Source organism: Arabidopsis lyrata (genome assembly GCF_000004255.2).
Source record: "Arabidopsis lyrata subsp. lyrata unplaced genomic scaffold ARALYscaffold_1, whole genome shotgun sequence".
NCBI classification, from domain to species: domain Eukaryota; kingdom Viridiplantae; phylum Streptophyta; class Magnoliopsida; order Brassicales; family Brassicaceae; genus Arabidopsis; species Arabidopsis lyrata.
In genome coordinates, this window is record NW_003302555.1 from 13,489,312 (window position 1) to 13,501,671 (window position 12,360).

Genomic DNA, 12,360 nt, shown 5'->3' on the forward strand with positions numbered 1-12,360 from the left:
CGATGATTCAACTGCAGGACGCTTTGATGGCCATCCGGATGAAGTCATTGCAGAGTTTGTTCTAGTGAGGTTGAGCAGTTGAGAAGACTCGTCTTGAGAGAAGTTGCTGAGAAGAGTGTGAAGCGGAGAAATAGGATTGTTTCCTCCGTTAGTGTCGGAGAAGCTTTGTTGATGACACAGAGAAGTCATGGACTGGAGTGGTGACGTGTTGGACTGAGAAGCAGAACCATATTGAGACATAGCAGAAACAACAGCAGCACTGGACGCAGACGGATTATGATTATTCTCTACTTGCTGCTGCTGCTGAGAAAGATGATTGTTTGACTGTGATTGAGCCTGAGATTGAGGCTGGTGGGTTTCAGGAACGCCGAGATACGCATGTTGCTGCTGCTGCTGAGAGAGCTGTTGTTGCTGCTGCTGAGAGAGCTGTTGTTGCTGCTGCTGCTGAGAGAGTTGCTGCTGCTGCTGCTGCTGCTGAGAGAGTTGCTGCTGCTGCTGAGAGAGTTGCTGCTGCTGCTGCTGAGAGAGTTGCTGCTGCAGCATCTGCGGCTGCACTAAGGACGGAGATTGCATTGAGAATCCCGAGGAATTTTGGAATTGAAGAAGTGAAGCAGCAGCTTTTGCGGGATCAATGCCTCTCATGTCTTGAAGGGCAGCTGCAGCCATTGCTTGGTACACATCGTTTTGCATACCAAGCAAACCCGAAGCATCAAGTCTTGGCTGCATCCACGGGTTTCCTCCCATACCTTGAAAGTTTAGAGACTGGAGTCCTCGATCCCACATAAGCGGTGAACTCATACTCATACCCATATCATCTTCTTTAAGGCCTGCAAAAAAGGGAAGCAACCAAGATTAGAAGATATAAAAGACTAGAAATAGAAACCTTAGGGAGATAACCATGTTTTGAAATTTACAATACCATGGAAAGATGGGAGACCAGGAGGCCACGGACGTTTCAGCCTGAGAGGAAAAGGAGATGGATACATAGGGAATGTTGTTAAAGGCTCAATCTCCCACAAGGAAACCCTCGGCTGCCTCTCTCCTGCTGTAGACTCGTCCCACCCAACCTGCATTTTGATCAGATGATGAATGATATATGTATACGAGAATGCAAAGACTAATGAATATTTTCTACTAAAGGTTTGGTTTTGAGCTAAACCTTGACAGACCGCCAATGCGAATTAGCCCAACGAGAAGGATCTAGATCACAAATGCCAGTTATTGTACCCATGTACCTGACAATAAACGAAGATTCTTAAGGACATTCAGCTGCAAAAAGCAGAGTAAAATATAGGAATTCTGATAATTCACCTACCGACGAACACTTGATTCTTCGGTTTCAAACAGCATCCTAAACCGCATGCCAACAGAGACGCGAGTGTGATAAACCGCTTTCACATACTTAGCCAGGGGTATAACGAACTCTGATGGACTCGCCCTGAAGAAAAGCAGAATCCTTTTATCAAAAAGATAAGGGAATCAACATATAAGCACATTCATATGGATCTAAAACCGTACCTCGGGTTATAGAATATGGTGAATCGGCTGTTAGTGGCGGCAGCATGAGCTGCTGCAGCAAGAAGGCCTAAATGCATACTGTCACTTGACAAAACAGAGGAAGGCATGACAGTTTGTGGCCGGTTGGCTCGTCTTATACCAAGAAGTAATTGATTCTTATCGTTCCTAGCATTACAAATACTTGAGTCAGTTTCATGATTAGCATGTATCATTCTAAAACAAAAAAAAAAACCCCAACATTGAAGAAATGTTTCTAACCAGATGAAAAGCACAGAGTCACCGGCAACAAGCCTTTTAGCACTCACGAATACGCTCCAACCTGTAGTAAGGAGATGTCTCTTTGGTTGGCCTAAAAGGCAGAAACAAATGCAGAGTAAATAAACCTCTTTGTTCTTCACTATCAATAAAGAACTTGGATTTTCACAAACAAAGCTAACCTCGGAAAATATGCCTGAACTTCCATTCATTATCATGCAGATCCCTTGCCATTAACTCTTGAGCTGGAGGCTGCTGCGAGTAGTCCTGAAGAGTGAAGAACACATAACTTTTCTGGTTAAAAGAGACAGTAGCTAAGCTTAAAAGATACTTTCATATGAAGGAGAAGATGAATTACCAAGGGAGGGAAAACTTTCTCAGCAGCTCGGCGAGGTACAGAGAAACCTCCATGAGTGCTTGTATCACTAGCAGTCAGAGTTTTACAGAAATAGTTTGTAGGCTGTCTACTCGGGACACCTAATTCTGCCGGAAGGTAGGGATCTTTTTGCTCTTGCTGCATTCAGACCAAAAAAAACAAGCACAAAAGTTCACAACACCGACAAAATGCCGCATAAATAAGTATGAATTACTAGGATGAAGTCTCGTACCGCATTCAACGGTTGCAAAGTCATCTGTGCATAGACTTCATCAGTCTCCACATCAGCCTGAAATTGTAAGGAATCAAGTTCAATTAACACACAAACAGAACAAACACTTAGAGAAGTTTCGGATAAAAACTGATAGTGAGTTCCTCACATGCATTGTGACATTGTGAAGCTGACAGATAAGCTGCGGATGCAAACTCGGGTAATTTGGTATATGAGCATCTACTTCTTTGTTAGTCGAAGCGGCAACCTGAAAACCACAAAACATTCTCAAGTAATCTGTAACCAAAAAGGAAAGATTTGAATCCAAATCATAAAGGAAGGAGACAAAAACCTGTTCACTGTGACCTTGAGGGAAATACACAACTCTGCTTCCAACAGGAGGTAGTGAGACAAGAGGACCAGCACAAGCATGCCAGAGCTCAGAATTAAGAACTCTTTTCTCTCCTGTAACTTTGGATCCAAAACACACACACAAAGTTAGTTAAAATCACCATTTCTAAAGACACCATGAGGAAAAAGGAAAACTATGAGAGAATTACCTTCATGAGGTTGAGGATTAAACCCAGCTGAAGATAATCTCATTTTTTTTCTCTAACTTCAAAAGCAAACAACAAGAACCAAAAAAAAAAAAAAAACCTCAACTTTGTTTCTTCAAAGATCCAACAATTTCAAGATTCCCAAATGTAATAATGAGGAAGAGACAATAAAAGCATAACTTTTTTAACTGTTTCCCTCCACCTCCCACCCATTCACCAACCAAATCTAAAAACCCTAAAAAAAAAAAAACAGATTTATTTCTTCTTCTCCTCACAGAACTAAAATCAGCCAAATAAGCTCGCAATCTTCGTCTCGCCGACTTCAAAGCCGCTTCTTCGAATCTTCAACTCCTTCATACTTGTAAATTACTTAATAATCCCACTCATAACTCTCATTAAAGAAAAAAAAAGACCAAAACTTTGATTGTCCTTTGGGTTTCTCCAGAAAAACCCACCACCGCCAAAAGCTCAGAAGCCAAGAAAAAGAAACACAGATCTCGAGCTAACTAAAACGACAGAAGCTGGTGTCGTTTCACCTTAAGAACAGAGAGATCGAGATCCCAGGAGGAGTATATTGATTAATGGTGAAGATCGGGAAATGAGAAATAGAGAGATATGGGGCATGCACTTGCTCAACTGTTGCAGAACATGGCTACACAGAGAATAATCAAACCCCCCCAAAAAAAAAAAAGATGGACAAAGAAAGAAAGAAAGAGACTGTTTTTATTTTTTTTGGTTTGCAAAAGATAAAAACTTAGAAGAATGATTATTTTTTCCGGTGACGAAATACGGCGGCGACGTGGCGGTGCGATTATTATTATTTGTTTATTCTTCTCTCTACTAAAGTTTTACTTACTTCTCTCTCTCTCTTATTTGAAATGGAGGAATCAGAAGAAAGAAGAAAGAACAACAATGGCTGTTTTTTGACCCGAACCCGAACGGAGCGGGTCTTTGATTTTCTGCTTAAAACATTTTTAAAGCAACTTGTTGTTGTTCCGAAAGGACACTTAATTTACTAATTTACCCCTTTATTTCCTTTTTTATTACAGTTTGGGACTCGTGCCTTTTTTTTCTTTTAATTTATGCTTCTCCCGAATTTCAAAACTTCGTTGCGTCGTCGATGTAACTAAATTGAGTACTAACTATTATGGTTTTAATAATACGTTATGGTACCGTCATATATATATTTTTTTTTTTTTTTTTTTTTTTTTTTTTTTTTTTTTTTTATTTTTTTATACCGTCATATACCGTCATATATTTATTATATACATCATCGTATTTCTTACTCTTTTTTTTTATTTTTGTATTCCATAGTCTGTTGTTGTGGATTTGTTTCCGGCTAGTGGATGGCCAAAGACTTTTTTATATACTAAATTTTTTTTTTTTGCTAAATATGTGAATTTTCATTATAAATATATACTAGATTTTGAGTTTGATGTTTAATGAACTACTTCAAAGTAACTGAATCAATCTTTTTAGAAAAAAATCAATGTTGTAGTCTTCTAGAAATTCTTTGGTTTTGTGGTAAAGTTTTTATACTAGATTTTGGAGTACATATGTACGTATTTCTTTGGCTATTTTCATTTACCTCATTTTGTGTAATGTGAAAATGGAAGTGTGCGAATCATAAATTTTTTTAATTTTTTTATATAATATAGCAATAAGTCAAGATAGACAGTGAAATCACCTGATAAAAATGACAGGACGTGCTTTTAGGGTTTCCTGATTCTATTTATTTCTTTATTTTATGTATATAATTATGTTCGTATTGCATGTAGGAGAGGGCAAAATTGGCAATATATATGTATGTATAATACAAACTTCCTCGTTTGGCAATTTGCGAATCTGATTTCTTCAGTTATAAAGTGTTTTTAAAATTCCAATCAAATTTTAATTAGAGAATTTTAGAAAGAAAGAAAAAAACAATTAGGGCATCATCAATGGGGGATCATGTGAGGGTGTTCTTATAGAGAATATAATGTTAAAATAATGTAAGATCATGTGTTTAGATCTTTTGTTTAGAAGTTGATTAGTGGGAGAACATGTGTAAGATCTTAAGACTTAATAATATAATAATCTAAATTAAATTAAGATTTTACAATTATTAAAACATTTAAAAATAACATATAAATTGCAAATGCCAAATTTATGAAAAACTGAAAATAAAAGTGAAAATACAATACTAAATATTTATGAAAAAAACATTAAAAATATAAATAACAATAAACAAACAAACATATTACTTAATAAAAGCACAAAAACATTTTATCTAATTAATACATAGTTTATTATCCAAATTTATTCCAAATATGTTGAATATTCCAACCAATGCCCAAATGCCACGTCACCCCGGAACACCCACAAGAACAGATCCAGGTCAAGAGCCCAGTTCCTGATCTTAAGCCCATTGACCCATTTTTTTGGATTTAAATAATGCTTAGATCGGGGGGGTGATCCCCCAATGCAGATGGTCTTAGAGAACATGAAATTTGATTCCAAACAGTGATCTTTTAGTTAAAGGAAATGACAAGACTGACCTAAGAAGGCACGTGCAACTTCTTGACGTAACAAGGGTAACGTTGGAAACAACATCAGATCAGTACCATCGTCATATCTTTTGTAGATTTTTTATTTATTTGTATTAAATAAAGTTGCATTATTGTCAGTTGCTAGAAAATTCGGCTAATGTGTTTTTATGTAAGAAAATGATATATGTACATAACATCAACATCAAAAGTATCCAACTAGCATTTGTTTATGCAACTAATTCTTAAGCAAAACCTTAAAAATTTGCGACAAACTAGAAACATAGCTTATAGCTAGTACTCTAGTGCTTGTTTATTATATACGAAGAACATTTAAGTTGTGCAAAACAACCGTTATTAGTTATTACATATATTAACTTAAATCTCACTTTTTTAATTTATTAAAAGTTGGCGATATAGAAACATGGGAGAATTTAGTGAAAAAAATGGAAGATTGCAGAATTATTTAAAAGAAGAAAAAAAAAAATAAATAAATAAATATGGTGAGTAATAAATCCAAAAATTTGGGTCTATTTCGCTTTTAGAGACATCTTCTCATTTCCTTTTTTCCTTTTGTTGCTTCATATATATCTCCCTTCCCTATTTTTGTAAACTAATTTTGTGTATAATATGTGTAATATGTGTAATATGTGTAATATGTGTAAGTTATCATGTTGAAATATGTCTTATTGTTATTTTTATATATGAAACTAATTATTTCAATGCATCATCGATTATAGTTGCTGCATCTAACATTGTAGATTTGAAAGTTTATATTTTTTTTACTTAAAATATACTAGGATACATCGAATACAGTTTTTAAAATATGTTTATCTTCATGTTAAAATAAAACTAAAACAATAATAACAAAAACTTTAATATTCGAGTTAAACATGAAAAGAACTATAAATTTTGAGACGCTGGTTTAGAAAATAATGTTTTAGGGCCTGTTCTTTTTCAGATCGCAGCTGAGATCGGCGACTCCTAAAAACACTGATTTTTTAGTAAGTGTCGCTAAAATTTAAAGGCAGCGACAGATAAAAAAACACGACAGTTAAAATTGTAAAAGTTATGGTGTCGCCGGTGATCGCTGAAAAAAAGGCGACTCCATCCACTACCGTTTTTGTATTTAATGGAGTTAAAGATGTCGCTGCTTTTCATACTCACCTCATATTCTGCTCCAAATTTAAGGTGTTTTTGGGTCGCTCAATTAAGTCGTCGCGTTTCTTAAACGAACAGGCCCTTAGTAACCTATTGAGATGGATAAGATCTTGTATATATGATGTTCCTAGTTTAGTGTCCTGGTGGCCACAAAGCTTTTTCTTAGTCACACTTGATCTCCTTATAAAATCCTACATTGACTTTCGTCATTATCGTTTGCGTTTCTTATTCGTATCTCCAAGATAATATCTATATATTAGATGGAAAAAAACCTATAACTGTTGTATATAACATTGTTACGAGTTAAGCGATTGAGTATTGCAATGGAAATCGATTTTGATATAAAACCAAATGAATTAGTGAAATGATAAATTCTTTGAACTGGCGATGACACTATATATACGTTTTGAATTGGGTCACAAAAGTCTCAAAAGCGAAATCTTTCTTTATTAAGAACAGCCGGTATGTGTATACGTATAATGTATAGGATAGATTTCTGTCGGCGATATATATAGTTGAATTGACGGGTATATATATTATTAAAGTACGTAGGATAGATTTTCGACGTCAAAGTAGTCAAAATATGTATATAGTAGATACTATTAGATGCGTAAGAAGAAGAAGAATAGGACAGTGTATGGTTGTCCCTAGAAAGAAAGGAAGTGAGCGGTGTACGATGATAGGTTATGAAAACAAGGAATGAATCGTAACCGTTGGATCAAAATTACGAGTGGGGACTCACATGAGTTGGAGATGGGACGTGACATAAACGAGAGTAGGGTTTCTTCCATTGGTCTCTTTCACAGTACTTACGGTGTTCCATCGCTACACGCAATTACCCTTCCCTCCCCCACACCGGATCCACACGTGTGGATCATTGTGTGTACACACACATTATACGAAAAAAATCCATATTTATTAGTCATCGACTGTTATCAGTCTTAATTATTGGTAAAATCCTAAACTATGGTGGTACGTAGTTTATCGTTTCAATAGTACTTAATCACAAAAGTGTTACAATCAACTTTTTTTTTTAATAAAATATTAAATTTTAAAAGAAAATATTAGCGTTTTACATCAGTTTTGATTGAGAGTGAAAATAAAACAAAATTAGAAGTGTTTAAATAGAAAACAGAGTTTGGGATAGGAGTTGATCTTCCTCTAAGTCGATTAGCAACGGGAAGCAAACCAACGTTGCATTCCTTTGTCATATCTTCGATCTCCTTTTTATACCGCTACTTTATATTGTTTTTAATTTTTTCGATATCTAAAAGTTTGAAGATTTCTAAAATACGATTATTATCTCTCCAAAATATGATCTACAAGGGCGTTTGGTATATTGTATTTGGAAACACAAGAAAGATGAGAGAAACATGATTTTGCATTTTTTTCGTTTGATAAAATGTTACGAGTACTTATAATATTTACGAAAAAGAGTTCAATAATTTAATTGAAAGATGTATATTTTTTTTATGGTTATATATATATTCCCATTCTTTTTAGGGGTCGAAACTTGTTCCTATTCAAAGCCACAAATTACTGAATAACGATGTCACTCGAACGGAAAAGAATAGTAAATAATATATTCAAAAAAAGTTTCATTTTATGGCAACCTATCAGACATGCTTAACACATACTATTAATACTCCATTATTTGTTTGTTCCGCATCAATATATTTCTTCAGAAATCGATCGTGGGAGTGCACATTAATTAAGAACCAAAAAAGTACAATTTATAAGAGGAAGAATTAATTTTAAAATGTTCGAAACTACACAAAATATGGACAGTTAATGAGTAAAATGCAGTCAATACAAAACAAGTGTTAGTCTTTTGGTAAAATGGGACGGTAGTATATATAATTAAGTTAGCTACTTTCAACGATCTTTTTCTATCAAATAAAATGATATAAAAAGATTATAGCAGTACGTGAAACATTTATTTCGATCAACCATATTAACATATATGTACAGTACTACATTTTTAACAATCTTTCAAACATTGTTTATGTACTACTTCACGACTAAGGCGTTCAATCTCATGGAAATGTACTCGTACACATCTATATTAATTCCGTATGCAAAATTACAAAATATCTATGCCGGCAAAAAACCTAGATATACGGTCTAATAGGATGTGTCGGTATAGTAGTAACTGTTTTTTTCTCTGAAAAAGTGAGAGAAGTTTCCGAAGATAATACCAAATTTTAAATGAATCCAGTTTACTCTAACATTTATTGTTAGTTTTGGGATAGCATTTATCGTTTGTTGTTTTCATCATGATAGATTGATGGCTTTAAGATGCCATGAATAAATCTTAATGGCTTTGTTCTCTAACGACCACCATGAAATCAATATCCAATATATAGATAAGATTAATCCTACATGACTTATTTCCAAGGAAAATAAATAAAGAAGAAGTTGCAGGATAACATTTAGGTGTTTATGATATATGAAGCAATAGTCTTACTTGCCATAAACGAAATGTATGCTCCGTGAACAGAAAATAATGGTGTATGTGGTTTTCTTCATGGTTATAATCATTGGAGGATATATGTCTTCGATGGACTAACGATTACAAAGAACAAAAAAAATAGATTTGATAATTTGTTGTCGACTATAACTAATCAAAAGGAAGCATATCGTTTAATTTAAAAAAAAAAAAAAAAAAAAAAAAAAAAAAAAACTTGTTCGATTTTATTATGTCAACGTTTTTCAAATTTTAAGATTTAAAATGATAAAGAAAGACGTTAAACGTTCAATGCTTTCAGATTTTGTAGAACAGTTATCTTTAAAAAGAATGAATATTTGGCTAGGGTTTATATATTTGGATTTTAAAATATTATTTAAAATAAATATAGTATGTACTATAATTTTAACAGCTTATTCTTTTGGATATTAAACGGGAACAATATTCAAATTCGTCTTAACTTAAGTTCAAAATCAGTTTCTCATATTGTTTTTTGATAAAAAAAATAATTAATATTATACATACTTATTTATCTATCTTTAGAAACAATAGTAAATATATCTATATATAAAGTGTTTTAGAGATAAGAATATATGCACACCAAAGGAAAGGAATGAAGATACCACAGAATGTGTTTGTAAAATAAATAAGAAAATATCTGAAATCAGACTGTGGAGGTGGAGTCAGATCATGTCGTGAGTTCGAGCCTATTTTGGTCTCTGATCTAAAAGATTTCATGAATTTTGGCCCGAAAATTCTAGGCTATAAAAGAAAAAGTAACTAATAAATGCAGAATCAAAAAATGAGAAAATAGAAAACCCCTAAGTAGGAAGAGAAAGAAAGGAAAGGGCCATTCATGCATGTCCCTCGAAGAAACTGCCAGTTGGATCAGAGGCTCTGGCCCATCTCACATGCACTCACTCGTTTCTTTTTTATTTATTTTTTTTTTTGTTTGTGAGATATTTCGTTATGTGTATTAAGTTTAATTCTCGGAAAATAATTTAATTTATTCTTTGAATATGTTGGATCATTTTAGAAAACGAGATACCTTTTCTATCAGCATCACATCATTCTTAGACTTGGTGTACAAATTTCCAAGTGTTTCTGTCTCATGCAAATTTGGCGTATGACTTATCCAAATGTTTTGGTTTTCATTAATATAACATCGCATATTTATAATCGTGGAGCATACCATTGCCAATATAATAATTTTATTTAGTGCGTCTCCAATACGTTACTAAGTCAGTTTAACGACGCATTCTCTTAAACATAATAAAATAGACTCAACAACCATATGTTTGATTGCTGATATTAGTCTAGTCCAAAAATGTATGTGATTTCTGGTCTATGAGCATTGCACGTGAAACCTGTCTTATCGAGTATGAGTTTAACTCTTCTTTGAATTTTATAATAAGAAAATAAAAATTAACAAATATTGGCTAGACAATATTATTTGCATCTGACGATTGAATAATTAGTTAACGCCAAAAAACAATACCTATTTAAAACACCGACTTCTCTGGCAAACCTGTCATTCGAGTCAACGTCATGGTCAAAATTTGCTCATACATTTTCATAACCAGCACACATTTTTTTGATGTAACCACGAGCTCAAACAGAACAACACATTGAATGCAAACATATGCTATGAACTTATTATATATAAATACTTATAAAATAAATAAAAGTAAATAAAGACTCTAGGTATCACTAATTGGCTGCCGATACAACGACTTGTTGTTCGAATAAACTTCGACTCTTTTGAACATTAGTTATCGAAGAGTCATGTCCTTGTTGTCTTCAACATGAAGTGAATAATTTATTATCTTTTGGTGGTAATATGGAGTGATAGAACTTCATTTTAATTCTATTTTACAAGGATTATGTTCGGATACTTTTTACTTGATTTCAGCATTCAATCCTTGTTTGTTTGTACGATGAATTAATAGCGTTTACATCATTTGGTGTTAATACCTATTTTAAGACACTCAAATATAAGATCCGAAGTTTAAAATCAAACCTTAGCTTCCTCTTGTTGGGAGTCTACTATTTTTATTTACTTCATTAATGTTTCATCACCGTTCAATATAAAAAAAAAAAAAAAACAAATGATGATAATTTTGGGATATATGGCTATATTCCTGGTAAAATTAATTAAGTTAAGCATCATAAAGATTTAGACTGTGACCTATGTCGTAACAAGTCTCATCGTAAAAAATTAAAAATCAAAATAAAAAATATCATCGTATAATCTTAACATCAGAAATAAAAAGTATCATCGTAACCTCTTAACATTTAAAATTAAATACCGATAAACAAGTCTCATCGTAATCCAATGATACACCAATTCAATATAAATCATGATATATGATATCTGACTGGTGGTGCTTATGTCAAATTATTCAAAGTATTTGCAGTTGTCATGCACCTATCACCGCCATCATGCATACATTTGATTTTTTGAAATGATAATTAAATATGTAAATTACGAAAACAATATTTGCTTATCTTATCTAGCTAATAATTAATGAGTTATATAAAATTATTTTTTTATTTAGCTCAGTGTGCAAAATTTTAATGGCGTTGTCCATTTCGTACTGTACTGACAATACAAATCATTTTATTATTAGTCGACCGCACTGGCAACAGTTGTCCCCGTTTGGTACCTAAGTACATATCATACTAGGATTGAGGAACTAGGTTTGTGGAACTTCGAAGTAGCTAGGTTCCATATAAATTATAGAAAGAGTAATTTTCAAAATGTATTGTAAAAACAAAAATTCTTTGAATCTAAAGACACTAAGACATTTTGCAATAACCAAAAAAAATTATTTGATTTTATTAGTTTTTTGTAGGTTTAGTTTAGAATAGTGAAAATGTATATTTCTAGAAAACAATTCTGGAAAATGTCAATATTCACAACATTCTTATGAAAAAGTGCTTATTTTCAATTTAAAATTTTTTTTTTTTATAATGGAAATGCTATAGACTATGACTGAGAAAATATCATAATATACCACCTTTTGATTGGAGATGGACTATAGTATTATATTGAATATCAGAGTCAGTATATTATTGCTTGGTTTTAAATTAGTTATATAGTTAAAATAGTACTACAAGTTGGTTAATTTTAGTTTTATATTGGTCCGTCTTATAAGTAGTATCTCTTAAATGATATGGATTGTTTTTAATTTTTACCCTCGACGCAAAAAGATATATTAGAATATTTAACATTAAAATAAATATAGGTATGATAAATTCTTTATGAAAAAACAAATATTAATCGAAGA

The 12,360-nt window shown here is 32.9% G+C and overlaps 1 protein-coding gene across 1 annotated transcript in view; it reads right to left on the reverse strand.

Annotated features, from left to right (window-relative positions):
* Positions 1-3,957, reverse strand: part of LOC9326927 (auxin response factor 6) — a 5,264-nt gene extending 1,307 nt beyond the window's left edge. The window contains exons 1-12 of the mRNA XM_021010431.1: positions 2,921-3,957; positions 2,713-2,831; positions 2,530-2,628; positions 2,382-2,438; positions 2,132-2,287; positions 1,956-2,040; positions 1,777-1,867; positions 1,519-1,683; positions 1,316-1,438; positions 1,160-1,235; positions 920-1,067; positions 5-827 (exon numbers count right to left, since the gene is read on the reverse strand). Coding sequence (XP_020866090.1) covers positions 5-827; positions 920-1,067; positions 1,160-1,235; positions 1,316-1,438; positions 1,519-1,683; positions 1,777-1,867; positions 1,956-2,040; positions 2,132-2,287; positions 2,382-2,438; positions 2,530-2,628; positions 2,713-2,831; positions 2,921-2,963 — 1,985 coding nt within the window. The 5' untranslated portion in view covers positions 2,964-3,957. The remainder of the gene's footprint in view (positions 1-4; positions 828-919; positions 1,068-1,159; positions 1,236-1,315; positions 1,439-1,518; positions 1,684-1,776; positions 1,868-1,955; positions 2,041-2,131; positions 2,288-2,381; positions 2,439-2,529; positions 2,629-2,712; positions 2,832-2,920) is intronic.
* Between the last annotated feature and the right edge of the window lie 8,403 nt (positions 3,958-12,360).